We start from the raw sequence: 25,308 nt of genomic DNA on the forward strand, positions 1-25,308 counted from the left end.
ATGCCTTTGCTATTGAAAATGTTCTGTGGTACACAGCAAAGAAGGCGCAGTCCAAAGATATGCTCCCATCCAATTTCTATTCCGCTTATCCGCCTCTGACTTCCAAAAAGGTGGACAGAAAATATTGTAATCGATCGGACACTAGATTCAGCGTCTCCATTGACGTCTTTACTCGTCAGACTTTTACCATCTAAAAAACATCTCCGGGTTGAAGTTAATCCATGCTTTTATCTCCAATTGCCTTGACAAAGAGATCAGAACTCCTGTCCTGAAGTCTTTAAACTGGCTCCCAGTCAGCTGTGGATTCGCTCTTTTGAATTCTTCCACTGGTTTGGGTCCTTATTACATTCACAAAATGCTAACCGAGTGTCAACCAAGTAAGGCTCGGCGAACTCGGATGAATTAGTGGAGCTCGGAGTTTTAAAGCAAACATGGTGAAGCAGCATTTAGCTGTGATGCTGCACCTGAAGTTAAATCAATCCCATTCAAACTATTTTTATTATGTTCAATAATTGCTCTACATCGAAGGAAACGTTGAATCTCTTTTTAGAAGCCGTGAAAATGATCGGTCCTCTAACATTACGTGATCTGCCTGCGTGCGGATTGTGTTCCCGCGGTATCCCCTCGGTGTGCGTCGCGGTGCGGCAAACAATCAAATCGTCGACAACGTTTCTCAACAGCAGATTTGACATTTATTAACTCAGCTTTCAGAGAGGCACTATTTACATAAATACATACAGTATGTTCCCGTATCGGGAGGGTAACACATAACAATAAACCTGTGTCAAATAAAACACTTTTTTTTTTTCATAGTTCTATGTACACACTGAAATGAAAAAGTAGGAAAATAAAAATATTCATATCTTAAATACTTCATGGACAAAACTTTACATAGCATACACGGAAAGAGAAGCCTGCAGACGCTTTTCATTGACACCATTTGTACTTTTGATCACAGTAGGAAAAAAGAGTGGCTTACGTACGATGAATAATGGCTGGGTCCAATTTGCGTGTGTGTGTGCGTGTGTATAAAGTGAACATCACTCAACACAAGTGAGAACTGTCAAACATGAATTGTACACAATTGCCGTCAATATTCTAGCAACCACTTTTCGTGAGGTGAACTGAGCATTTGCGTCAAATCCAAACGGCTCCACCGTGACGTGAAACGTATCCCTCGATGCACGTATTTTAATTGCGGATGAAATTCGTGTACAGGCAGCAGCTAACTTGTGACAAAGGAAGGAGTTGCAGCGATTTGATGATTTCACGTCACTCAATCGAAATTTTTACCAAAGACAATCTTTTTTTTTTTTTCATTGTTTTACGAAATATGAAGTCATCCACAGAAATCAAATAACTTAAGTAACACGCATATGAAATCACACAATCATTTAAGACAAAATACATCTTACGTATATCTCCCAGAGTTCTCTTGGATACAGTTGTGCTTGTGCAAACTGACTTAAAAGCAATGAAACACAAAACAAAAAAAAAAAAAATCTTTTTTTTTTCTTCTTCTTTTTAAACCCTCCGCTGTCAGCGCAGGCACGAAGCAAAACTTGGAAACAAATGACATTTTCTCATCAGAAGCCAGTTTTTTTTTTTTTAAATCATCTCGAAACCACGTCAACGTTCACCTCGACGTTGTCGCATTGAACCTGACCTCGGAATATCCACAGGTGCGATGACGAGACCAACAAGAATGACTCGGTAGCCTCGGCTTTTTTTTTTTTTTTATTAGCGTGCGATACTGACGCGTGTTCACGTGATGATGATGATGACGTAAACAGCATTTAGTCCACTTTATTTACAACGCTGCTTCGGTCGCGCTGGAAACGACAGCCGACCTTTCGGATCGGATCTTGCGTATCGTTTTGTACGACAAAGCGTGACTAGTCCGGGACGGCGCTCGCAGCTAATTAGCGCCACTTTGATTTCGCCATCCTCAATTAGAAGCGGAGGAAATGCAAGTTCCAGTTGCTTGGGTCTGATAGGAGCAATCCCAGGAAGCAGCGGCAGCAGCAATCAGATTATCAGATCTGGCTCGCAACTCTCAAAGACCCTGGAAAGTGAATTCAGAGATTTGTTGCGAAATACGTCTGAAGATGGTTGCCGAAAACATGTGCAAAGACTGACAAATATCTCGCACTCAGTTGGAGCACAAGAAAAATCGGACTTGATGTCCAGCGTGCAGGCTTTGGACTGGCGTGGCTGCTTTAGAGCGCCTCGTTATCACATGAGTGCTCGCATGTGTGGAGGGGTCCAGGGCGGGGGGGGGGAATATTATTTCTATATTCAATTCAATTTGACCTTCAGCATGTGGACAAGGGCTTCAGGCAAGTGTGGCCACTTTCGAGTGCCTCGTTGTCTGCTGTAAGTGCACGCACATTGTGGAAAGAACGATGGAAATGCCATGAGGAAGGGAAAGTGACAGCTACTGTGTGGAACAGGAAGGCAAAAATAAAAATAAAAAATGAAGCCCCAACAGCCAGAATGTGACTTTGGGCTGCTTTAGAGTGCCTCGTTGTTGTGGCATTGGAAAGTCCTACGATGACCCGATGGGATTATGTCCCTGTCACTGTCGGCTTCAAGCGGATATAGTTAGCATGTAATTATGAGAAGGCATAACTTTTTGATTGACAGTCGAGCACATTCAGCGGACACGCATTTGAGAGCAGAGAGAACGGCTTCTTTTTCATGAGCTTGATGCCTCATTTTACATATGTGGCGATTTTATTTTATTTTTTCAAAATTTTTTAACCATTCAAATTTGTCACGGTTGTTCAAGACACATTTCTTGTCACTTTCCAGGGACTTCAAATTTCAGCCTGCCAGCCTGGCTAAACTTGTATTATTAAAACTCTTCTTTCCAGTCCTGCTCGCCGAGTCGTACATTCTACTTTTAGTCTCTTCTGCTTGACAGTGATCTTTTCTCGCTTTAGCTGAGACGTACAAGCTTGTGTTATGTATTGCTAGAATGACCAAATCCAAGTCTAATCCATAAACACACAAAAACGTGACACTGAGGATTGAAGTGCCCTTCGACGGGGCCCAACATCTTTTGCGCTTCGGGCGTGTTCAGACAAATTCCCGTCAGTTTGTTCCCGCATGTGCAGAATGTAAATAGCAGAAATATGATGTAACATTGTGTCCAGGTTGTAAATACTGCCTGTGAAGCATACATTTCAGAGAACAATCGGATTATTTTATCTCTAGTGCGGTGCGTTTTATTAGATTTTTTTTTGGGTGTCTTTTTTTTTTTTTTTTTTTTTTTTTTGCATTTATTGCTTTCAGATACCTTATCGTATCATAAGAAATGCAAAAACGTGTACGCTCGCACAGTTGTGACAGCGTCGGCCATGTGGTGCATGTGCACACTCTATTCCGACATGCAAATCGATTGTTCCGCCGACGGAAGCTCTTGGCACTCTTCACACTTTTCTGCTCCTCGGTGGAGCCGGCAGTGAGAGGGAGTGGGCTTTGCGTCGAAAACAGTCTCGGCCCCGTTCTCGTTTCAAATCGGGGTCTTTGAAAGTGTTTTTTTTTCTTTTTTTTTTTTTCTTTTCCTTGTTTTCCCTCCACCCCCGTTGCGTCTTCATTTGCACACGCTGACCCACTCCGTTATCCGGCACTCTTCGCACACCACGTAGCAGCACCAGTGAAACTTGCAGTTGCAGCGTTCGCTGCGCGTCTGCTGCAGGATGTTGTGGCCTCGGCCGCAGCACAGACTCTCGCAGTTGTCCATGCCCAGGCTGGTCTTGTTGCAGATGCGACCCTGCGTTCCCGCCGAGTCCGAGCCTAGGTCCCGCTCGCAGAAGTCGGGCGACTTTTCAAAGTAGACCAGGTCGTTGATGCCAGGCCTCCTGCGGTGCGCGTGATGGTGGTTGCTGTGATGGTGGTGGTGGTGGTGGTGGTGGTTGTTGTGGTGCGAGTGGTCCAGCTGACCGGTGTTGCGGTTGTGGGCCTTGATGAGAGTGGCGTTGCTGAAGCGCTCTTTGAGGATGGAACCGACCAATCGGAACTCGGGGGTGACCCGCCAGCAGGTCTTGAGCTGGCAGCTTCCGGATGTGCCGTGACACTTGCATTTCCTCTTCATGTGATCCAGCACCACCTGGGGAGAGATGACGACAGAGGTGAATCACCTTCATAATGACTGGAATGCCAAAAAAAAATCTAGCTTTAGAAGCATTTACACTTTGTCCTGCCTTCACTTCGGTTGGCATTTTATTCCAATTGTGTGCAGCATAGCAGCTAACTGCTGCTTCACCATGTTTGCTTTGCTAATTGACAACGAGGCTGCAGACCTCTTGACTTGCGCATGTTAATGCCGTGTAATATTACGTGAAAAGAAATGCTATAGTGTTAGCATTTAGCCGATGTTTTAGCATTATGTCGGATTTGAGCGACTTTGCAGTACGTTCAAACCTCTTTGCCAACTCAGCTTGCGAATGTAACATAATAAAACTCATCATTGGTTGTTACATGAGACCTGAGCAACTGTGATGTCATTTTCTTTAGTTGACAGCAAGAGGCAGTACAGAACAAAATGGCCGCCCCTCAGTTGGATAAAAATGGCTGGATTTTTTTATTTTTAGTTTTTTTTATTCTACAAACGCAATATTCATCAGAATAGCGTGTTTTCGACAGAACATATTGTGAGGAACATTTTGGACTTGACTCCCCTCTTTAACAAATATAATTCCAACATGTGATAGCTTTTTATAGCAATTGCCGATTTTTTTTTTTTTTTTTTTCATTATGGCAACATGAACATGTTGCGCTTGACCACATCCAACTTTAAATATGATGACAATTACAAAACGTAAGCGGAAAAAATGAATTCTGCAACAAACCATTGTTTCAGCTAGCATTGAAGAAAGACAAAAAATGTGTTTTTGTTTCTTTTGTTTTTTATTTTTCTTAAATTTTGGGACTTTTTAAAATTTTTTTACTCCGACATGTGCAAATGTTTGGCCGCAAGATCTCCTTTTCATTATTTTGCCTCATTTACGTGAATCTTGCTCTCGCTATTGTTACATAATTCACAGCAGGGTTGACTCCTTTCACACATCTGCCTCACAGTCCAGAGGTTGGACATTTAAATCATTTCAGTCTTTCATTTGACAAAACATTTTTACCAAGGTTAAAGTGGCATGAAGTCAAAGTGGAAGCCAGTTTCATTTTTGGGAGGAAATGTCTTCAAGATGTTTTTGAGATACTCCTGTACACCATATGAAAGGGAAAAAAAAAAAAAAAGTTTGCCTCCAACGTGAACTTGCATATTTCCTCATCGGGATGAATGATGAATGGCGAGCGAAAGGTTGAACGAGATACTGCAATAGATTTGATTCATCTGTTTGAAATGGACATTTAAAAAAAAAAAAAAAGGAAAACAGTCTTCTGAGTCACGGCGCCAAAGTCAATAATGTTCCGTCACGTCAGTTTGAAAAGCAGCCTCGGTCCAACGTTGAGAAGCTATCAGACCTGTCGAGAAGGCGCTGATGATGCCATCACGCAAATAAATTTAGATTTCCATTACGACTACTTTTATTTATTTTTCTTTTTGATTTGTAAAAACGCAAACTTATAAAAACATCCATAAAAAAACATGATATTTAAACCGCGAAGGCTTCAAAGGAAATAAGCGTAAACACCATCAAGTTAGACCACAAGTGAGTGTTCAATATCCAAAGTAACTGCGGCATTATTGCAGATTCTTGAGGTTCTCCAAAATAAAGTGAAAAGTTCTACTTCATAGGTTGATATTAATATCATGGTTAAAAAATAGCTCAGTTCATAAACAGCGTTGCCCTGATGATTACTGAAAAACGGTAGATTATTTTTTATTTTTTTCCTGAAAATAGAGCCCATGCTTTCCTTCTGTATATTTAATTTTTTGTTGCTCAGAGTGAGTGGTGCTGGCAACGATTTCATTTTTTCAAGCAACTTTTCAACAAGTTTTTTTTTTTTTTTTTATAACTGGAGGGTTTTGCTCGGTAAGCGTGGCCTTCGGAAGTATTTTTGCTGCTATCACTCATCAAACTGGTTAGAAATGTGAGGCGTCTGAGAAAGTGAGGACCCCAGTAAACAAAAATGGAAAACGCCCACACATGTTTCAAGATAACAGAGCGAAACCAGTACGGCCTTTTGAATAAACATCTCTTATTGAGAGCGCTGAAAAGACATTGTGATCGGCGCGTACGTTCCCCTGGAAGCCTTTTTTGTAAACACCAGTGTAATGGCTTTAGCAGCGCTGCCGCCGGGTTCCAATTGCAGTTTTTCAGGGGCAGATTCAACCCCAGAATCACAAACACGCTCCACTTAAACACACGGCAAAGTCTGTAATCATAAAAAAAAAAAAAGTCTCCAGCCCACTTCAAGTTGAAAGAGTCCGAGTGCCCTACTGTCGCAGTCGTAATTGCATCCACATTGCTACCGTTTGATGGGGTGCGCTCGCAGCGGTGGGCTGAAGCATTGTCGTCGTGGGGTGAAAAGCAAACAAGACCACATTTGAACTTTGAGCCAGCGTGCGAAAAAAAAAAAAAGATCAAAGTTTTATGACTTAATTGAATTGAATTTTAATTTAACGCGAGTTTAATCTTTGAACATGGGAAGGCTATTCAGGACGAGCACTCAGCAGAGGAAAATGAAACTCAGGAGGAGGTTTCCTATAAATAAATAAATAAATAAATAAAAGTATCGTGCAACAAATGGAGGCATGTGCTGGCATTTATGGAAAAGCCCCACGCTAATAAAACTGTGCTCAATGGGTAAGCACTTATATTTGTTTTGCGTATTTTGTCTTTATAATGATGTATATTTTAACTTTTTTTTTGGGTGCTGTATTTATTTTATTATTAATAATGATAATAATAAAAAAAAAACGTAAAAAGAAAATGGAGCTTAATTTGGGGTCTGGAACGGATTAATTGCTTTTCCATTCATTTCAATGGGAAAAGTTGCCTCCATTTACAAACAACTCGAGCTAAAAAGGACGTCTCGGAACAGATTAAGTTCATAACTCTTCTGACTCTCTGATGCATGGCTGCACAATGCATGTCGACCGGAACGATGCAATCACTTCTCATAGCGGGCCGCAGTTGGACACAAACATCTGGCGACTTTTAATTGGTTTACCGAGTGAGACGGAGGCGTCTATGAAATCACCCCAGACGGAGCTCAAACGCGACATGCTGGCAGCAGATTTCCACTGCAGGATGCAGGGATGTGTTCGGCAGGCACTACTGTGCGGCAACGGGTGAATGAAGTTAGCGGAATGCCATCAGCGGTGGCATCCAAGTTGGTTGTAAAAGTCTGATGAGTTGAAAATGCTTCCTCACTTAGAGTCCGACGTGTGATTGAAAGTTGTTCTATTTTTTTATTTTATTTTTTTTCCATTGCATAACACAGAACGAAAGCCAAATTCAACTCAAAAAGCTTCACAACTCAAACCAGAGTATGGCACTTGTTTCTTTTAGTTTTGTTATTGTAACACATTTGGCAAGAATTGATCAACGTTTGCACATTTTGCACACATCAATAAGAAATGCCCGTTAGCGGCATTGAGTAATTGCAGCGATTATTTGTCCAACAAGAAAACACAAGGAGGCGGTTTTCAGCATGCGGCTGCCTGTTAGCGTTCGGTCGTGGCGCAAAATGCAAAACGTGTGTGACGGCAGCACGCCCAACTTGAAGTATTGCCACATTCCTTTTTCACCTCAAGCCTCACCTTTCTTTTTGATCCCATCCAAATCACTACAATGACATATTAAGCACTCTTACCGTGCCGAGGTTGAGTACGGATCAAACGCTATGAAAATATTTGATCACGATTACAGAGACCAAATTATAATGCTTAAAAGTGCGATGATGAGATCGTTGCCAAATAGCAAAGTTAGCAAAGCCATTGTTCAATAAGCATTTTTATAAAACATGAAAAACTGTTTTAGAGTCCACTTGCCTCGATTCAAGTTTGTCACTTTTTTCAATTTTTAATACGTTTTCAAAAAAGTAGTCCCCGCCTCCCAAAGACGTATTTATACGTCTTTGCCATTTTTTTTTTTATGTCACAGCTACGTGTTTTTAAAGCATTAGAACGCAATATTCTGTTGGCCTCGCAAAATTGGTCAAAATCCAGAAAAACGCTGGAATTGATGGGTTTAATCTCGTGAGAATTTCTGGTATTAAATGAGTTAAGCAACTTTGCCATTTATGTTATTTGGCTAATGATACTCATTGCAAGTCTTTTCGTAGGCAGGGGGTTGTTAGAAATGGCTGTTTGATTCCCGGCAATACAAACGGCTTCCCTCATTCCCTTTAAATTCAGCACAGCAGACACGAGTGGCGGAATTGACCCCCTTGAGTTTGTTTATATGGAACTGCAAGATCCCCACTTGCGGATGATGTCAAGTTGGCCGCTACAAAGTGGGCCTTTGAAGGCCACCTTCCACCTCCGTCTGTCAGCACCTGGATCAAATCCACAAAGATTTACCCAGACAATATTTCCGTTTTCCCCAGTCAGCCCCTGCCTCATCATGACGATGTAGTTGAGAGCAAATCCGAGTCTGCTGTCTGTGCGTCCCCCGAAACGCCTGCCTGAACAACTTCCGGCTCGCCGAGCGTTTGTCGGTTCAAAGCAAAGTAGTAGCTTTAAAGCCAAGCGGGGAGCTGCGTTGATACCAAAGCACACAAACAATCCCGCAGCAGCGCGTTAAGAGCAAGCATCACTTGAAACGAAGCAAATGGCTTGCTTCAAAAGCGACCGACAGAGACAACGCACACGCTCGTGCAAGCTCCACGGCATATGGAGCAAATAGTCACGCACATTCGACTGCACGTCCTGGAGTGCAGTGGGTTCGTCGGCACTCTGTGTGTGTGTGTGTGTGTGTATTTGCCCACTCAGTGTCCACCACTCTCATTTAGAGACTGTAATAAAATGTTCTTAGCAGCATAAGCACTTCCACCTGTTGCGAGTTTAGCACGAAGCGCTCATGTCAACGCACAAGCGTGAGTAAGAAGTTGCAGTCCGAAAGGTGGAGTGTGTGAACGTGAGTGAGTGTGTGCTGAATCACGTCAAACGCTCCACTGATAAGGAGAAGAGGCCCAACCACACCATCATTGCTTTTTTAATTGCTTTTTTTGTGGCAGCTGACTCAGCTCATGAGTCAATTAACGAATGTGACTCATCGCAAATCAGCTACCGTTGCTGAGATGCATTCAAGATTTGTTTCTTAATTTATCATGCTGATAATCACTTTTACTGTATGGACACTAAGTGAGTCACTCAAGGCGAAAATAGCTCAGATATAGTATGAAGGGTTTTAAAAGTTTGGAAATTTTTCATTACAGTTGCTTTTTATTGTGTTTGGACTTTTCTTCTTTCATTCCAGTTATTTTTCTTTTTTTTTTCTTTTTGAAAATGCATCATTTTAGTTTAGTTTAAATTAGTTTTTGTTTTTTTTGTTTTTTTTAAATATATGGAGTACAGTATTTTTTTTTAGGAACATAACGATTCACTCACGTCCCACGTCAATCTTTGATTTTCCGTCCCTGATTTCGTTTTTTTTTTTTTTTTTTTTAAAGTTTAGTGTATTTTAAATGTAGATGGGACTAAACTCATCAATCATGTACGGTGCTAAAAAAAAAAGAAAAAAAACCTCAAATAAATATTTGAATTGCTTTTTAATTTTGTTTTGAATTGACCTTAATCCAAAATGTTTTGTTTGGCTTCTGTAGTATGCATAATATAATCTACGCAAAGTGTAAAGTGTCATTTTGACATTTGATCATGCATGAAGGTGAAAGTAATTAACAATTTGAAAAATATATTGATAAACGACAAGCCATCCATTGGAAAATTGGCATTTGTGCTCCGCCGTAAAAATCCACCCTTGTTGATGACACATTCTGATTCAAGGTCAACAAAGGTGCCAAGTCCAAGCCTCGACGACTTGATTGATTGAGAGGTGTGTCAAAACGAGCCTTTCCCATTTGCGTCGTCGTCAATAGCAGGCGCCTTGCAAAAGAAAAGAAGCGCGTGCTTCCTTCCTGTAAAAGGCCATAACATCTCCCGTTCGTCGCCTCCAGTCAAGCGCTGATGATGAACGCTAATTACCACAAGATGTTTGCCAGTAACAAAGCGCACGGCTGCACTGTCACCACCTGCCTAATGAACAGACAGGACTCGACAAAACACTGGGCAGAGCTCACAAAAAGCTCCCCGGCAGATCATGCAAAGCTTCGCAAACATTTTGTTTCGAGGTGTGTTGCTGAATGACTGAAGTGGGCTCATGAAAGGGAACATATTTCATTTGGCTGTAAACGTCATAGCCATGGTGAAGCCCGACCGTGAGCGCACGCTTATTATCTGATTATTAACGAAACAAAAACAAACTAAAATATCTGCTCACGTCAAACCTGAAGTTTGTTTCGCACTTCAAATTCTTTCATTTTTTTTTCAGTTTGTCGCCTTTCATTCAAAGTAAATATTTCACGCGCACGTTCGCGTTCTGATTCTCATCTCAAATTATCCTCAAATGATGGGAAATGTAGTCTTGCTAGCATAAACCGTTTACTTATTTGCAACCCATATTTGGCATTTTCTTTTCTTCGCATCTTATATTCAAAGTATTTAAATCTCTAGGCACCATTAATTTTGTCCTTCTTCGATGCTGTCATAAAGCAAAGGTTGCTGCCGAAAAGTGTAGTAGGACAAAAGTATAAAGTTGGCACTTTAAGTAAACATTCATTTAGAATAACTACTTCACATACAACGCTTCACAAAGATAATGCGCCTCATGTATGAAAAGCTATAAAAAAAATATATAATCTTATCGTCTGAAAAAGTATTTGTGAAACTCTTCTTAGTTTGCCGATTCATGATTATATTGTCGCACTCCAGAAGGTGCTGCGATTAATTTCATCCTGATGCATTCGATTTTTATTCATCATAGTGTGTTATTTTCCATGCTTGGATGACATAATTTAATTTAATATAATAATAACTATTATTTCAATAACTCAACATCAATATTTTCTTTGTAAAGGCACAATTGTGCAAACAGCTGTCTTCGATTAGATTGTGCAGGTGCACCAAATGTTGCACTTAGATGGTGTTGCAATTATTTCAGCCAATGGCTTTAAAACATTTTATATTTTTACGTTAATTACATTCTGACATTCTGTTTAAAAACGTCATCCTGCCTTTATTCATTCCTCAACACAAGTCTTGAATCAGAAAAGAAACCAAAGTTCCAGCGGAGTGGACGGAAGGCCCAAATGCGTTCCACTTTCCACCCCGGTGTTTGAAGTGCAAAATCCTTTTGCGGGATTCGAAACGTCTGTCTCCAAACGGCAAGCAGCCACTAATTAGGACTAAAAACAAGACGGGACGTCATGAGAAACGTGGGGTGGGCATGAGGGGACACGAACGCGCCCCCCGCTAAAAGAACCACCGCATTCCTCCGCTTAAAGAGGACTTCTCTCCGAGTGGGTGGAGGGAGCAAGGTGGTAGTCGAGGGTCGGAGGGGGGAGACATACCAAGGGCATTATTTTTATTTACTCACCTGGTAGTATTTTTCTCTAAATCAAGAAGCTGAGTGTGTGTGTGTGCGTGTATGAGGTCTCCGAGGTATTTCTGTCCTTGACCAAACTAAACAGAATAGTGGAGCGTCGAACGCATGTACGAATGTACGATAAACTTATGAACGAGCTCTGTCAATTTCTTTTGCGTTTGCTAAAATGCCGAGAATCGTGACCCAATAGCTCAGTTGACCATTTCAAGAGTGTCTCGTCATCTGAAGTTGAAATTGTTGGATGACGATGCTTTAGCGACCGTATTTTATGGACAATATGTTGCTACTTTTTTTCCAAGATTTTGAACCTTGCAGCTAATACAGCGGTGCGGCTTTTCTTTGGATTTTTTTTTCACCAGTAGGGGCGCTCTATAGTTCAGAAAATACACTAAATAAATCTTGATTTTTTTTTTATTTTTTTTTTCTCAAACAAATTTGTTGTTGTTTATTACTGTTAACTCATAAATGGCGCTTGTGGCACTATTGTATAATATACAGTAAAACATTTCTTAATTGCGCCCATGATGTCATCCATTGCCTTCAACTCGACTTTCATCCCTTTCTTAATCTCTAAATTGTTAATTCACAACCTAGTTGTCACTTTCTTTTGATTTGCTGGCAGTAAAAAACGTTGAAACATTCCTCGCCTGAAGTTTATCATTTATTTTATCATTAGCTGAAATTATTTGGAGTTATTTTATTCTCTACGGTGCTAAAATAACTCAGCAGCCTCCAGGAATGGCTTGTTTCCCATCTCATACGCAAAAGTTAAGGTCATTGGATATTTTGGAGCTGCTTACAACCCCGCACTCAAATCAAATCTCCTCAAACCAGAACACGCTAAGGACTGAAATGTTCAGACGCCTCATTAGACCGCGGCGGCCCAGCAGACATGAGCCCCACTGACCTGCGAGCTTAATAACATTACACATCGTAAGCCCCCGAAGACAAATTATTCTCTTCGTTGGCTCGCGAGGCTGCATGACTTCATGTTACATGAGCCGCCACACAAGACTGACACCCAGTCCACAGGGCTGCTTGGAACTCAAGTCACCTTTTCAAGAAACTGCAATATTTCTACACTGACAGCCACCACTGGGAGGCCTGATGTTGTTTCTCTGCAATGTTGTGTTTTGTCTGCATAATCAAGGCGACCAGAAGTCAACTGATGGAAAGATTCAGACCCAAATGACTCGGGAGGAAGCAGGAAACAATGTGCCCTAAACAGCCGCTTCTTTTCTTTGCCGCTGCGTTGAGGAGCGTCACGGCGTGTCTCCGTCAATTACATCGCCCAAGGCACCAAACCAATTAACAGGTTAGCTTAGTAAAGTTATACATCAATTTTGACAGCTTGGGAGTGGGGGAGGGGGGTGCGATACCGTCAGTTTTTTCTTAATTCCAATATATCAAAAAAGAGCCATTCTTTGTTACATTTTTTTCATAACTTGCAAAAAGTGAAAATATAATCTGGTGTTGTAAACATAGCAAAGAAAATTGTCTAATTGTTAAAATAAGTATGATTATGGAATGAACATCAGACAGGGACGATTCACTTCCTAAAAAAAAAAAAAGAAAATATATCATTTACTCTTACTGGCCTTTAACTCAGCTTGAGAGTTGACTTTTGTTTTATGTTTAGTGTTGCCTTTTTACATTGGACAATTTGTCTATATAAGGAAAGTTGGAGTATGAGAGATATGGAGATGCAGGGGAGTTGTCCTAGCTAGCTAGCTAGCTAGTTAGCTAACGTCTTCTTCTTTTCCTTTTGGCTTTTCCCTTCAGGGCGAATCAGTTGCCTCCAACTAACCCTGTCGTCTGCATCCTCTGCTCTCACACCAACTACTTTTGTGTCCTCTTTAACTACAAAGAAAAAGGCTAGCTAGCTAGCTAACTCGCTATAGCGCTTCTATACCACTGATGCAGACGGCGCTCAAGTTCTTAAATAGCTGAGGAGGGGCGATTCATGCTGCACTTCAAAGTGTGTCTGGAAAATTTAAATGGTTAAAAACACTTTTGTTTTGTACATAGCAGGTATTTAGCATTTATCTTCTAACATATTTGATGTATTTAAGGTTTTAGCGATCTCAAAGAAAGTGACCACAGGCGCACGTCCACAAACCAAACAGAAAAAAAAAACCTGACAACTTCCCAAATCTATCCAGATGATCACTTTAGAGGACAAGTAACAAAATGACAAAAGTTGCCCCTAACCGTCGCGTAAAATAAGCAGCACGCTAACCAGGCCGGCAGCTGACTTTTCCCCGTAGGCGGTTGTATTGAAGAAAAGGGAAATGGTCTAAATGTTTGAGGAACTTGAAGTGAAAATGATCAAATGAAACCACAAGAAGGAGCCTGATATCAAAGCCCTCGTAAAGCATCAGAAGAGCGACTTCATGCTTCCTGTTGGTCCTCCTCCCCACCCTTAGGGGACCTTTTTGAGTGTGACGTGGCTTCAATCTTATTTTTGCCCAGCTGGAGCCAAGTTCTGTTTTCTGAAGAAAACAATGACAAATAATCATTTGGAAATTGTCAAGCCGCACGAAGCGCCCCTTTTTTGTGACGCCTTGTTTTGTAAAAACGAGGCCTCTTGTATTGTGCTTGATTGCGTGTGATAGTTTATAGTTGTCATTTATCTTGGAATGATGCGCTTCAGGTGGTATGCACCTTAACCTTGACAGGGATCCTGTCAATTTCTGCGGTCAATCACCGCACAGCAACCACAAACATGTTTGTGCAAAGCAGAGGAAGTTTTTCGGTTTGTCATGCACAGCGGGTAGAAAAAGTACTTTATGAACGGAGATGGACACTCTGTCCCAAGTTCATCCGTCCCGGCTCATTTTTGGGACAGAGGACAAGAATTATATATTTTTCAATAGGACGGACTAAGCAGGGACGGAAGCGGATTTTTGGCCATGCCTTTAATCATCTCTTACAGGGCCAAGAAACAAGTGTATATAATTCAAATATTTCCACTCCGAGCAGAATTGAATTTTGTAATGTGAGAGAGAGAGAGAGTTTTTTTTTTTTTTACAGTTCGGTGCTTGAGGATCCCCCCCCCTTTTTTTTCCAATATTTTTTCACATAATTTTTCCCCCCATTTTTTCCCTGAATTTTCTTCCCCCTAATTTCTCCCACTTTTTATTTATTTATTTATTTATGTATTTATTTATTCATGTCCATCTTAAAATAAAAAAAAAATGCAATTGAGTTGAACAGCTTTTAGTGCACATTATGGTCGAAACACTTATGAAATGCTCATAATCTTAGTCATGTTCTTCCGTATCCCAAAAACCTTCCATTTCAAAAGGGGGTGTGTCGACGAGTAACCGGGCACCAATTTTCCAGTGAATGTTACTGTTCTTCTTATTTTGAAATCCATGTAAAGAGACGTTGGTACCCGACATGACAGGTGAAGCCTGAGGCAGCACATTTCATGCAGAATGAATGACAGCGGAACCCGAGAGAATTCCCTTTGCCTTTTGTGCTCCATTTACAGTACGCTTTGCGCACATAACGTTTCTGTAAACACGTACAATAAATGAATTACAGACACTCACCAGCCTGAGCTTTATGTACACTTGCACTGCATAAATAAACTTTTCTTTTTTAGGAGGAGTTAATACAGTAAGTTCTTATAGCACGTGACTCTCAAGTCACAAAAACATTGCCGACATGTAAATAAACATTCAGCTCTAAATAACAAAAATATTAAATGTCACAATATCCACGGTCTAACGTCGGGAAGTCCGACTTTGAATTCAAGCCAGGAACGCCGGCAACTCATTTGCCAGTGACTCACCTGTCTGCCGACTCGGTTGTTATGAAGCCTCATCCGAGCGTGGATGTCCCGGTAGGTCTCACGGGCGTCCAGGAAGTCCCGTGAGAATTTCTCCCCGAACTCCACATCGGGACTGCAGCCGCCCCACTCCCAGGAGTCCTGCGGTCCCGGCAGCTCGGTGGGGAAGTTCTCCATGACGCCGTGTACCATCCCCTTTCCTCGATTGATGGCCTCCAGTTGCAAGCGGTGCAATTTGATGCGGAAGGCCTCCTCGTCGCCGCGACGCTTCTTGTCGCAGCTGCAGGCCTTCAGCTTGCCCATGGAACAAGCGTTGGCCACCGCGTGCACCACACCCGCCGCTGCGATGGCGTAGGCAAAGGCGCTCTCTCGGAAGCCTGTGAGGGTGGAAGGGGAGAAACAAATGTCAAGTCATTTAGCCTCATATGGACGTAAGACAGTGCTTCTCAATTCTTTTCTGTTACGCCCCCCCCCCCCCCTACCAAGAAGAAAAAAAATTAGGCCCCCCCCCACCACCCACTCTCCGCCGCAACTATCAATAATCGCATTTACTTTGCAAAACATAAAATACAACGTAGCGTTAATCCTCGCTGCGCACAATGGGCAAGGAGAGCACCACTGCCAACTAGTGGAGTGGAGGTGCAATTACACTTTATTGTAGACCGGCGGAAAAAAAGCATGTTCCCCAGGTTCACACGCACCCCCCGTCAGCATCCCACCACGCCCCCCCCCCCAGGAGGCCCACCCCACTATTTGCGAAACACTGACGTAAGACAACAACGACAAAGAGTGAGTCCGCCTCCTGCTAAGAATTCCGAAGGACAACAACTTGTTGGCAAAGCGGACGACAGAGGTGGCAAATCCAGGTCCAGAAATTAAAAGCCCTGCCGCTGTCAAACGGCAGGTAAAGGAGCGACCCGGGTCCCGGTTGACTTTCTGGACCAGGATTTGCCCCCCCTGGTCGATGAGTTCCACACATAAGGCTTCCCAAATGATCCCCCCCAAAAAAACTAACCTTCCTCTGTTTTGGGAATGAGACACTTTAGATCTTAAAATCAACAGGAAAACATCTGGGACAACAGCAATTAAGCGTCGCTTTGTCCCCGGAGAGCAGCTGAGCTTGAACAGACCTTCACCACTCCCACCAGACGACGTGCCGAAGAAACGCACATTGTTCCGTCTGGGTATCATTTTCATTAAACGCAGGATATTCAGTCAGCGGCCAGCTGTGCTCTTCGAGAGCAAGCGTAACGTGTCCTGATGACAATCCATCAATTCCTTGACAAGATCGAGTCTTTATCTTTCGAAGGATCCAGTGGACTTTCAGGGCCCAAGCCGAGGTCCCTGTTGTTTTTCGGAGGAACTTTTCTTCTGTTTCTGTGAAGTGAATCACATTTTTGAGGGGCGAAATATGAACCAAGCTTTGGCCGGGCAACACATTTGATATTTTAAACTTGTCATACACGACTTAGTATTTGCGCGTACAATTTTGACAATTTTCTTTTATTTTTTTTGCATAGTTGCAGCTCGTAATTGAACGTGACATTTTTATTTCTTTTGGCTTCATGATGTGACAGGTGGATAAGAGTTTGATCATTTGATCTTTTTTCATCCAATCTCCACATGAGGAACCAATTCCGTTTTGATGCAGATTTGGGATTGTTCGCGTTCACGTTGCTGTTGTCGCGTTTCATTTTCATTGATGCCAAGTGGTGCAGATCCAGCAGTTGGCGCTTTTTTCAAAAGAACTTTGTGACAAGCCCCTCAAGATTTTTGCAAATCCAAAAAGTCTGAAAAACATGTTGAGGAACGTTTGACTTCCCATTTACTGAGCATCTGAATGGGAGTCACATATATGCACAGATGGACATTCTGTCCCTGGGACGGGGCGGACGGATGCGGGACAAGAAGTTTTGTAGAACGGACCGATTAAGCAAGGCCAGAATTGGGTTTTCGTCCGACCCATTAAGTGCATAGAATTCAAATATTTGCACTTAGAGCCAAATGAAATCTTCTAATGTACCATCTCTCTCTCTCTCTCTCTCTCTCTCTCTCGCTCGCTCGCGCAGGCTCCAGCCTGCAAGCAAGCAGGAGAGTGACTGTGTGAAGAAGCAATTGAGAGCCAAAATAAGCATTTTAAGTTTCATTTGAGCAAAGTGATGAAGTGCAATAAATACAGCCATCTCTCCTGCGCCTCCCCCGGTCCGACCTCATCTGTCGCTTTGCGTCATGTGACAACACCCGTCTAGGAAGGTACAATGCACTCCCAGCATGCATTGCGTGCACCAACGCACGTAAACAGCATTTAAAAGGCATGCTTTGAAAGCTCTTCAGTTAGCCTAGCTTCATGCGTGGAATTTATTAATTTTTTTTTTCCTTTTTGAAAGGGGCGGAGGGTTTAATGCAACGATGGAATCGCTTTAAAAGGACAAAGACGATGGACGATTAATTTTTATAAAAAAGGACGACAGTGTAAGGACGGAGATGTGGGACGGAATGTCAAAATTGGGTGACGTGTCCATCTGTCCATATATGCAACCGTATCTTAAACAACACTTTTTAAATCATGGGGAAAAAAACACATTAGAATGCTTTTTGAACAACTTCGAAATCAAAGTGAGTCAACTTTTAAGGTTTGTGATACAGTATTTGACAAATTGTTTTATTCAGTGATTCCCACTGTACAGCCACACACACACGCACGCACACACACTCCACCTCATGAGATTTGGATAGCACTTAGGCTCTGCCTCATACATAGAAACCCTGTTTTAGGTCTTTCCCTGCACTGAGCCGGTCTCGCTGTAATGCAGGCCCCCAGAAGAGGGGGAACAAATCAATCTAACAAATAATTCACCGGCTGCGGCATGCCCGGCTGAGCTGATGGCAGAGGAAGTGGCAAAATGAATTAAAGATTCAGAAGAAACTGTCACTTTGTGTTACGGAAACCAACGGAACTGGTTTACGCTTTTGCCGCCGAGAGTTGGGAAAGTGCTGAGAGGAAAATCGCGAGCACTCGCGCCGGCGAGCCAAGTAAAAAGCATTAGAAGCCTGCGGGAAGACGGGAACAGGAAAAGTAAGAGAATGAGAGGTATTCCCCTATTTCTGTCTCTTCATGTCTTGCCTCTCCAGGCAGCTTTTAATGCAAGATAAATACCGGTGAATATGGCCTCGTAAATTTGATGAAATCCATCAAGACAGCGATACGTGGCGGACGATCTGAGGCGCACGTACTGTACAAACATCCGCGCGCCTCCGTCACTTCAAGTTTTCCCATACATAAACTTGATCTGAAATGAGGCGATTCCACCAAGAATGAAATGACTCTGAATGATCCGACTCCGGGATTGTAAATCTGTCTCTTTTTCAGTCGCAAAAACAGTAGCGGAGGCTGCACGCGATGCTGGTTGTAGCCTGTTAACTTGAGCCTCTTTGTAGCTTTTGTGAAACAAGAGTAAGCCAACACGTATCATATGAATCATCCCTTTCAAAGGGGTTGTTTATGTCAGCGGTTTGGAGTTTTCTGCACCCGAGGCGAGGCTGCGATTTCTAACGAGCGAGTGTCTCTTCTAATAGTGACAAACAACTTTTAAATGAGTTTCGGGTTGCTGGAAATGGGATTAAAGGTGAGGTTGACAGTGCGGAGCAGGAAATCAGAGATTAAGTTTTAACTGCGCTGGTTTTAAGGAATATTGCGTGTCTTTGAAAAACCACAGTATTTAGAAAATAAAACATGAACAAGGTTTATACATTTCATTTTTTTCAAGTTCGGCGGGCCGGATTAAAACGTCTAACGGGCCGCATGTGGCCCCCGGGCCGCAGTTTGCTCACCCCTGATTTTGTCAAAGGCTTAACTCAATATCGGAATTGTCGAAGTCATTCACGTGCTTGTAATACGACGTCGGCAACTGTGCGTATCTGGCAAACTATATATTTATATTGGCCGTTGACATTTTAAATTGACATTTCGCCGACACGTAAAGCCAACTAAAGTTACATTTGCATAAGAAGTGGCTTCAAAAGGCAGCGTGTAAAACGGACAACCCAACTAAGTGGGAGGTCCTCCCATGTTGACCGCAAAATCTACCAGGAGGGGAAAAAAAAAAAAAAAAAAAAAAAAAGCAAAAGTCTAGTCAATCGTGGCTTGCAGGTGTCATGTGATCACAATCATTTTAGTCCTTTTGAAGTCTCTTCCCGCACTTTTTGCTCACAGATGTTTGCATTTCAACAAGCTAAATACTGGAAAATAATTCAAAGCTGAAATATTGATGACACTCATTTTTCATTTTTTATTTTACGTCAAACATGTTTTACCTTGAGCACAAAATCAATTGTCCTTGCCGTTCCAATACTTTTGAACGCCCACTAAGGTTCTGATTCACCAAACGTTTGCGCATGTGTGAACAGACACGACCGCCGTTCTACTCACTATCTGCCAAAGTCATTGTGCGCGTTTTCTACTGGATTGCGCAAAATTCTGAGAGCAAGATGAGTTTCCAGACCTGATGTGTCGTGGTGGCTGAATTTGCATCTTTAATTAGCGTCTGAGAGGCAGGTGTGAACCTGTACTGCTTGGCATAACCGTGACTGCGGTTATTGTGGTGAGGAGCAGGCAAAGATTTATTCTCATTTCCGTTTGTGTCAAAAATTTCAAATGGCAGACAAAAATTGATCCAGACATAATCTACGCCAAATTCTGAGTCATGAGTCGGAGACAGTCACAAGAAGGAGTCATGCCGAATCAACGATGGCGAAACTCCTTTCAACTGCGCATTTGCGTCATTTCGGCCCACGGTGACGATTGGCGATTCAAGTCATCCATCTCGTTGCGGCCAACAGACGCAGACGGCGTTTGCAGTCGATAGTCCCTGACCTGAAGATCCGCTTTCATCCTTTGTAGCTAACTTGCAAAGCTCGGAACACTTCAAACGACGCCGCAGGAAACTGATCTGCACCAAGTTTGGTAATCTGCAGGTGACCAACTTTTGAACTCTCACTCGTCTTTTTGTGTGGACCGCTGACAGTTACGGCGGCGGCGGCGGTTCCAAAGTTGGAAGAAGTCAGCGGAGGAAAACCACGTGGATAATTTGGTCTTGTGTGCTCGCAGTCAAAAAACAAGCGAAAACACGACCTCCTTTGACTTGCGGAGAAATAGATGACACTAACATAGAGTATGTTCATCCACGCGTGCCGTTGTGGCTGCTTATCTGTCCGACGAGCGTCTCGCTTTGAGGAATCGCACCGGTGTGAAGTTGAGTGTGAAAACCGCAACCTGTTCCGGCATCACGCCGGGGATTGACGTCTCCATACTTTTTAACCCCTCGGTGTGTCGTGTAAAATTTGAGTGAAGCTTCAAGCGTGACCTGTTGCTTCACACGTCGGCTTTTTCATGGAAGCAAGGAAAGCATGACAAGACAAATACATTCAAAGACCACACGCTGGTTCTGTCTCAGGAATCGTTGATCTTAAACTCATTCGCTGCCGAGGACGTTTCTGTTTGTCAACTACAATCTGTTTATTTCCAACATTTTTTTTTAATTCAAATTGAAAGATGACGCGGCTGCCTGGCTTTGGATTTGAGATCAGATTAGGGGGTGAATCTTTTGCTTGTCACCTCAATGATGGTGGAGTGAATTGAAACTTTAGAAATTTGTATGAAAGGAAGACATTCTACTGACTATTTTTGCCCTTGTCAGTTTTTGTTGTTTGATAGTGTATATTGCAAAAAGTATTAGTCACAAACTGGAAATAGACCAGCCGTTGAAGAAAATCAGCACATTTCCTTGAAATTCGCGATGGCCGGCACACCCCCGTTTATGGTCGTCTTTGGTAGCTTTTTGTGTAAAACAAAAGACATTGTCGCCATTAATATTCCGACAAGTGCTTTGTCCCGTTCTCCTTCCGTATAGGATCCCGTCAGTCATCGGAACCAGAAGGAACCCCAATTGTCGCGAGTCTCAATAGCTCACTCAAAATGCCCGAAACCGATGGAGAAACTCTGCTTTGAAACCGGCTGACCTCTTTTGAAGATAATGCTGTCGTACGGGATTTTGTTCCTGGTCTCCAGGCTGGAACAGTTCCAGCGGTGCCCTCGGAACTGGTGCTGGCACTCGTGGATGGCGATCTGGATTCCCTGAATGGCCGAGGCCGTCACGTCCGGATTGCGCATGCACACCTCCAGCTGGCGCCGGGTCAAGCCGGGTAGCGTCAGGCACACCGTGTTGGCGTTGAGGATCGGGTCGATGTTGGGGAGCTTCAGGCCCAATATTTCATTGGAGTCTACCCTGCATGGGAAACGGGATCATGTCATAAGACAAATACTCAACGTGCAGTCCGAGCCAAAACGACATCCACCGTACGGGAGTCCATTAAACTTTGATCGGGCATGGAACCCGATTTGATACTTTTAAAAGTTCTGCACTTGCCTCACTGTTTACTGAATAACAGTGGGGCCCAAGTCTGGTCCTGGACAACCCCTCTACAGCCTGTTTTTGATGTCTCCCTTCTCCAACACACCTGATTGAAATGATCGGGATCCTTCTCAGGATTCTGCAAAGCTCGCTGATGATCTGGTGATTGGGATCATCTGTGTTAGAGGAGCGAGACATCTAAAACAGGCTGGAGGGACTTGGGCATTGCCCGTCCGGCACTAGAAGAGGAGCACTTCCCCGGAAGGTGTTGCTCTGGAACATTCTGCATGGAGCGATTGGGACAGGTCCTGAGAAGAACCACTTCCTCAGGGACTCTCACGTTGTTGTAACTAAATTTGTACAGCATCACATCATGTGATTAACAGCATCTAATGAAGCTTGATCATCTTGGAACGGGGGATCTCTTCATTTGTGATTCAGTCTCAAAGGTTCCTCTATTAAAAATAAAAAATAATAATTAAGCCTCAAAGGAGTTTTTTTTTTTATTTTTTTGCCAGGGTGGGCGGTCTAGACCAGAGGATGTCGTTGACTTGAAATTTATGGGCCTGTGAAGCCCTTTGAGACTCTTTTGTGATTAAGGAGCATTTAAATGGACGTGAATTATTAGCAGTGTCAAATGAACCGAGAAAAAGGGCGTTTTTTAAAAATATTTATTTAATTTTCTAAAAAGCATCGATGCGCTTTTTTGGGAATTAGATTCTTCTCTCTATGCCAGGCTGGGCATTTCTTTTAAACGCGCCTGGCACACCTGACAATTTGGTGGCCGAAAGTTTGCGCCTGCTGGAACCACCTCGACTGTAACGACTGGAGGAGCCACTCTTCTGGTCCATTTTGCAATCGGTGCATGTGTGATGTCATCGCATTTTATTGATAAATGTAAGAAATCACTTTCTCGAATGCATCGTCTTGATTTATTTTTCAAATCATTCCGCATGCTACAGCACCGCTATGTGGACGGGGGGTGTCACACACGGCCCAAGTGCCTACTTCACAGATCTTTGATCTCCCTTGCCAACTTAACCATGCCAGTTTCTTATAAACATACTTTGTGCGCTTGGACCTGCCGCAGCACATTGAGCAAATCAGTTTCTCCTTCCGCCAGCACCTCTCACACACCGCATTTAAAAGGAATGAGAGGAGCGCTTCCATTGGCGCTAAATCAAGTTGGCTGTGTTCACACCCACAACGGCGCTTGCACAGGTTTTTGAAAATATTAAACGTAGCCCGCGCCCTGCGCAGATTTCCACTTTGCTTCAAGCCTAAATATCACCGGGCAGGAAAAATAGAGCCCAAGGTGTGGGTTGGCGTTCTGAACATCATCTGCAACTGTTGCAGATCAATCATGCCAAGCACAGTCATTGAGCGGACAGCAGCTAAAGAGAGAGCACTTTTCCACATCACAGACAAACTGGCAAAAAGCGTAACAGGGAAAACACAGGCTGCTCTTGTGATGAGAGAGCTGCTTTCACTGAGAGAAAAAGGTGCCCCGGCGTTTTTCAAGCGCAGCTCGTGTGGGTGTGTGTGTGTGTGTGTCACAGCGCAACGTGGACACACGACCTGCAGCGTGGCTGCAGGCGCACACGCACATCTGTACATGCTTGACTGTGACTTGACATGCCGCTGGAAGTTTTGCACACGTTCTCTCCATATTTCATCACAGAGTGTTCGGTGTGTGTGTGTGTGTGGGAGCCAATTAGGGAACAGACGTCTTTTGTGTTTTCTGGGAAATTAAAAAAAAAAAAAATCATACCAAAAAAATCAGGAACTTTGGACATGAATCAAAGCGTGTTAGATGTTGATCATCTGTGATGGTGGCATTGCTTTTTGATTGTGCGCCCTCAGCTGTAATTCCATTTGGGCGTCTGTTACTACCTGTTGCCTTTCCTGCTTTGAGCTCAGGCCTGTTCCAACAGCTCTTTCCCAAAGCGCAACGTCTAATTAAAAGAAACATTGTTTGAGAAGGGGGGGCTGCATGGCCAACCGTGTAATTGGCCAAAGATGATAAAACACCAGTGGAAAGAGACTTAATGATTATTTCATTTCTTTTCCGCAATCATAACTTTTCTGTTTGGGTGCACACAGCAGTCTGGTCCTGTTGGTTATTTTCCAGTTACACAAGTTGATATTGTCTAATTAATATGTTATAAATCAGCATAATTACCTTTAATGGAGACGTGGGCGCAATTTTGCGCATAAATGAAACCCATCAACATTAATGACTTGTGTGAAGTGATATTTAATGAGTGCAATGCCAAAGAGTCTCTCAAACTAAAAAGTTTGAGCTTTTTTTAGTTTTTTAACTCTTCAAACTGCTGGGTCAAAAAATAACCCAAGGCCCTCAACTGATCCATTACTTGGGACAATTTGACCCAACTTGAGGAACAAATTAAACCAATTGTTTGTATAACGTAACCCAAAGTCGTGTCAAATTGACTCAAGCAGCGGCTCGGTCCAATTTTTGACACAAATTGTATTTATTTATTTATTTATTAAAAGGCACAAATCAACATGAAGGCGTTTACTGCATCATTTGAATTATTTTTTTTTTTATCCAATATTGTACTTTTATTTTCTTTAACTTTTCTTGTACAGTAGCTTCTAATTGTACTGGTACAGTTCTGTTGTGTTTAACTTTTAAGTACAGTACAATATATTAGTACAAGTGTTAATATTTATTAATGTTGCAAAGGTGTTTTTTGTAAATATGCTTTTTATTTATTTATTTATTTATTTTTGTAATTAATTTATTTTCCTTTTTTTATGAATAAAACCATGTCATGCTTCATTTTTAATAAACTCATAGACCTACTACGCTACTGTTTTCTGCTGTTGATCATTCTGATGGAACTCAAAGTACAAAGTACTTTTGGAGGTAGTTCTTGCAAAAAAAAAAAGTTCGAAAACTTACCTTTTGTCAAGCAGACAGAAAACCGCCAAGATGCACGTGACTCGAATGAATGACAGTTCCATTCTTTCCCCACCAAAGTAATTACAAAAAAAAAAAAGTTTCAAAATGAAACCAAAGCGACAAGGATGCTGTGAAGATAAGGTAGTCCACTATTCCGAGCACAAAGTTGAGTCAAGTCCAAGACAAGAGTGGTCCTGCATGCGGTCCACATGCGGCGGGGGAAGTCATCAATTCTCTGACGTGTGACGAAGAAGAAGAAAAAAAAAAGTAGCTGCTTGTCACACACCTGCGCGCACGCACACACGCGCGCGTCCCAAAAAGAGTTGTCACGCACGTAAGATCCCACAGAGAGCGACGAAAGACAAGCACGCACCGGCCGAAGACGCTCGACAGCAACTCTGTGCGCCACTTGGGATGTTTGCTCCAAACTGCTGCACTTCGCGCTCCGCCAGCCCACTTCTTCTCCTTTCGTCCCTCTTCTTTTTCTTTTTTTTACGTCACACTTGAAGAAGGCAATCGTCGAGGAAGGTCAAGTGTCTCGTTCACGAAGGATAGAGATCCGTTACAGATAAGATGATGAGCGCAACAATGCCCAAG

At 42.7% G+C, this 25,308-nt stretch overlaps 1 protein-coding gene and 1 long non-coding RNA gene across 2 annotated transcripts in view; one reads left to right on the forward strand and one right to left on the reverse strand.

Moving 5' to 3' along the window:
• The window catches only part of LOC148323836 (uncharacterized), a 45,577-nt gene extending 23,595 nt beyond the window's left edge, over window positions 1-21,982 (forward strand). The window contains exons 2-3 of the long non-coding RNA XR_015846460.1: window positions 12,727-12,891; window positions 21,282-21,982. This is a non-coding gene — a long non-coding RNA (uncharacterized LOC148323836). The remainder of the gene's footprint in view (window positions 1-12,726; window positions 12,892-21,281) is intronic.
• On the reverse strand, window positions 3,275-25,252 carry wnt10a (wingless-type MMTV integration site family, member 10a). Its single transcript, XM_088314584.1, has 4 exons — window positions 24,712-25,252; window positions 21,391-21,656; window positions 15,376-15,749; window positions 3,275-4,114 (listed from the first exon to the last, which is right to left on the reverse strand). Exons 1-4 carry the CDS (start codon window positions 24,771-24,773, stop codon window positions 3,599-3,601), a joined length of 1,218 nt encoding a protein of 405 aa, XP_088170710.1. The 5' UTR covers window positions 24,774-25,252; the 3' UTR covers window positions 3,275-3,598.
• Between the last annotated feature and the right edge of the window lie 56 nt (window positions 25,253-25,308).

This window comes from Idiotropiscis lumnitzeri, chromosome 14 (assembly GCF_059441095.1).
Source record: "Idiotropiscis lumnitzeri isolate Australia: NSW breed Sydney's pygmy pipehorse chromosome 14, RoL_Ilum_1.0, whole genome shotgun sequence".
NCBI lineage: Eukaryota > Metazoa > Chordata > Actinopteri > Syngnathiformes > Syngnathidae > Idiotropiscis > Idiotropiscis lumnitzeri.

Bases quoted from the DNA above. Each gene is read 5' to 3' on its own strand.
- wnt10a (XM_088314584.1), bottom strand. From the start codon at position 24,773: ATGGAACTGTCATTCATTCGAGTCACGTGCATCTTGGCGGTTTTCTGT. The intron at 15,750-21,390 runs GTCAGCCGGTTT...CCACCCTCACAG, and splicing joins CAGCATTATCTTCAAAAGAG to GCTTCCGAGAGAGCGCCTTT. The intron at 4,115-15,375 runs GTGAGTCACTGG...ATCTCTCCCCAG, and splicing joins ACAACCGAGTCGGCAGACAG to GTGGTGCTGGATCACATGAA.